Source organism: Etheostoma cragini, chromosome 12 (genome assembly GCF_013103735.1).
Source record: "Etheostoma cragini isolate CJK2018 chromosome 12, CSU_Ecrag_1.0, whole genome shotgun sequence".
NCBI lineage: Eukaryota > Metazoa > Chordata > Actinopteri > Perciformes > Percidae > Etheostoma > Etheostoma cragini.
The window spans coordinates 839,845-843,832 of record NC_048418.1 but is presented as its reverse complement, the minus strand read 5'-3'; the positions used below and the strand labels follow the sequence as shown (position 1 = coordinate 843,832).

Sequence of the window (3,988 nt, the reverse complement as noted above, 5' to 3'; positions counted from 1 at the left end):
TGCAACCATGCAGTTGTGTGACACTCAGACACTGCAAATTGTGAAAGAAATGAAAAGGGAGCTCTCTGCTTTATTTTATTCCTCAGCGCAGCAGCACACATAATAACACACGCACAGATTCCCGTTTCTATGACCTTGCGGGGTCCAATGATAGGCAGCATCCTGATGGGATCCACCCTTTCTAAAGAGTCTAGAAACAAGATTTAAACTGATAAATTATTTTAATTGTATGTGAAAATGAACAGGACTTTAACTATCAAACACTCTGATATAAATTATAAATGAGTTTTGCTCCCCCCGGGGGACTACAGCTGACTTCCTGTCTGTCCTAGGGACCAGTCATGTTATGTCTGTTACATCCAATCATCACCACTGCTGGGCACTGCACAGCTCCTGACAAGCATGTTGTTAGATTGAAACATATTAGAGTATATTCTTTAAAAATCCAAAATGTAAACAAGATGATTTCAATTTTATGTTGTTGTTAATGCTGTTTTACTTAGTATGATTGGACAATATAAATAAACTCATTTAAAAAATAAAAACATGTTTGTCAATCGATCTCCAATGACAAACATTACTGAATTTAAGGATTTAAATCCCTTATGTTTCTTCCAAAATGGATATGCCTCAACCTACTGTAAAAAAGGGACAAATTAGGCTCATCTTTAACAACCTTTATTCAAACGGTTTTTGCATTTGTTTTTAACATTAGTCCAGTACATTCTACAAGCATATTTCTGCCTCTTTGTAACTTTACAAGTAGCAAATGCACAAAAAAGAGCAAACACAACAGGGCACATCATGGCAGTAAAGGCTACGATTTTTTTTTTATATTGATGAATTGATATTCATGAATATCAAAGAATCAAATTATAAATGAGATGAATTGATGAGCAGAAATCAGTCTTCATATTTGCAGATGGTGGACGGTCTCTTGTTTCTGAGGATCATCAGCAGGGAGAGTCCACAGCAGAACACCAGACTCTTCACTATCAGCTGTGTGTACAGCAGACAGAACGACTTCACCCTGCACTGCACCTGGAAGACCACTGTCTCACACACACACACACACACACACACACACACACACACACACACACACACACACACACACACAGACACACACACACACACACACACACACACACACACAGAGTCAGACACTGTTTCAGTGTGTTCTACTATGCACATTTCATCAGAACATCATCAGATTTTATAGATATAATTTGGACTTTTCTGGACGGGACAACCATCTTCAAATGAAAACGGGGGTCGGCTCCAATTTGACATAAACGTCAAAGGTCATTATTAAATACACACATGTCAGGGCCGCACTTAGTTTTTCAGTAATGGAGCCAGGACAGTGTCCTTAAATGTTGGCATTAAAAACTAAAGCTGAAGCCCAGAAGGAAACGTTGTTATTGGAGGAGAGGCAGCAGGTGATCTTACAGTCAGCTCGCTGCAGAGCTAGCTGGTCTGGTGGATCTCTCTCTGGAGGACAGGAGGCTGCTGGAGCTGGAACCTCTGAAACAGAAAAGCAGTGAAATGGTTGGAGTTACAGTGACAAATGGCAGCTGTCTACTCCTCTGCGCTCTTTGACAGCATCTCCACATGAAGCTGAATCCCTGCTGAACACCGTCACCGAGCCTTCATTACAGTCAGCTCTGTGTGTTGCTGTGGTTGTTGTACACAAAGCAACAGTTTGCACGGCTGCTGTGGAGATGACGACTTTATCAAGAAGCTGATTGAAGGAAGGAAAGATGGAGGCTGTGTTTACATAATCCAACTGGTCCACCTCCGCTTGAAAATAACTATGTTGCATGGCTGCATGTAAATGGGAATATTAGTGGAAAATTCTCTTTATTTAGATATGTCAACAGCTTAGTCAGAATATTGTCTTTTTCAGAATGAGAGCTAAAATTGACTTATTAAGTGAATTTAAGTAGTCAGTCACCGAGCCTTCATTACCTTGTTCTGTTTGGGCCTCCACTGCCCCCCCCTCATGGCGGACGTAGCAGCGGTATTTATACATGCTGTTCTCTTGCTGATGGATCATCAAGATGGCGGCGGTGCGTCCCGACTCTCTGATCTCCAGCTGCTCTCCCTCAGCAGGGGGCAGCTCCTCCAGAGGACCGTCCTCCCTTCGTCTTTTCCAGGAGAACTGGACCAGAGGAGGAAACATGGCTGAGGCCAGACACAGCAGGGAGCTCTTCCCCTCCAGGGGGGCTCTGGGTGCTGCTGGGTACACGCTCACCACGGGCTTCACTACCGGCTCATCTGAAGTTAGACAGCAGCAACAAGCAGCACAGACACACATTCACACAGTCAACAGCAGCTCCCAGCACGCCATTCAGTCTGATCCTGGACTACATGGACTCTGGTCCCTAAAGTCCTCATCAATACAGCCCAGAGTTCCCTCCATCTACTGGATCACCTTCATATGATCCACACCGCCCAGCTCACACAGCACGGTTATATGGGAATAAAGACAATTATGGATCTGGCAGTTCATTATGTCAATGTACAACGTCAATTTAACAAAATTATTATTACTTACTTAATATTGTGACGACATTTTCCTTTATGGAGTAGACCATTTCTTTCTATATTATAATAAATTTCGAATACTGTCACATTTTCATGCTTTAGCAATTTTTAATCATTACAATTTATATAACACATATGTTAAGTTATATTTTGAACAGCAAATTTTAACATTAATGCACAACTACAATGAAATGACCCCGAAATTGGAAATTATTTTAATGTATGCGTTCAAATTAATTACAGATAAAATCAACGGCCGGTAATTTTGATCTCATCTGTCCATAATATATATATGTATAAATATTTGAACAGTTTACCTGCGTCATTAGAGTTGAACTCAAAATTATTTTTATTATATATAAAATGTAAATGTAAAATGTAAAATCCGCTACATAACAAAGGAACTTCTTATCTTAATCCCTTAAGAAGAAATTAATATATAATAATAATAATAATAATAAAAATAATGGAAAACAAAATTTTTTACCTTTGCACAAAGAAATTGTTCTGTTATATCAGTTTATGTTTAATAAACAAAAATGTCATCTTTATGTAAACTACAATTGTTATTTTGAGTGATATAATAAGATCCATATTGTATATACCATTTAAAATATTGAACGTCTTATATTTTATTCTAATTGCTTAAGAAACAAATCAATATATCAGTAATTTCACAGTTTTTTAGCAATAATTTTACAGTCAATACTCAATTAAAATAATATGTTCAGATTATGTTAATCATCAAATGCTATTTATATCAATAAAGACACCTATAAAAACATATGTTTGTGTTGTTATTTATAATATAGTATAATTATTATGCATGATTTATAGTTACTGTAATATATTCAGTATCTGTGTGTCTTCATGTATAAATATATCTTCCATTAAAAGACAAATGTACCTTCATATAAAATACAACTGACTTTAAATTATTTTATTTATTATCCTAAACAATATAATTAAAGTTATACTCCCTCAGTTATTTCACAACCTTTTTACCTTTAATACACAATCACAATAATATGTTCAGATCATGATTATTTAGGAGGAAATGTTTCTTTATGTACAGCATCAAACCAAAAATACTAGAAGTATTTGAAGGTAGTAGTAGTACCCTTGGATCCCTTTTAAAGTCAAACCTTGCTTAAAAAGTTCTTCAGATATTAAAGCAATCACTGCACGGCTGCAAGAGTTCTCTTCTAATGATGAAACAACTAACATGTGAAGTCTGAAGCAGCAGAAACTCATTAAAACACATTTTCACCTGTTCATTAAAATAACTGAAGGACATTAAATGTTAATTCTTACCTGTTACAACCAGTTTAGTTCCAGAGCCAAACATGTAGTACCAATTTCCGTCTCCCACAGTGAAACTGAGTGATTCAAAAACCTGTCTGCTGCTGAGAGCGTCTGCTGAGGTGAACCAGTCCAA

General features: G+C 37.2%; 2 protein-coding genes across 3 annotated transcripts in view; both read right to left on the bottom strand.

The window, feature by feature from the left end:
• The window catches only part of LOC117954549 (immunoglobulin lambda-1 light chain-like), a 13,464-nt gene that overhangs the window by 8,706 nt on the left and 770 nt on the right, over positions 1-3,988 (bottom strand). The gene's annotated exons all lie outside the window — the stretch shown is intronic.
• LOC117954547 overlaps positions 882-3,988 on the bottom strand; it is a 9,309-nt gene continuing 6,202 nt past the window's right edge. The window contains exons 2-4 of one of the 2 annotated variants that reach the window (XM_034888437.1): positions 1,972-2,280; positions 1,453-1,527; positions 882-1,052 (exon numbers count right to left, since the gene is read on the bottom strand). In XM_034888437.1, the coding sequence (XP_034744328.1) occupies positions 904-1,052; positions 1,453-1,527; positions 1,972-2,280 (533 nt within the window). In that variant the 3' untranslated portion in view covers positions 882-903. Of the gene's footprint in view, positions 1,053-1,444; positions 1,528-1,971; positions 2,281-3,988 lie in introns of both variants that reach the window. The other variant, XM_034888438.1, reaches the window with a different exon arrangement.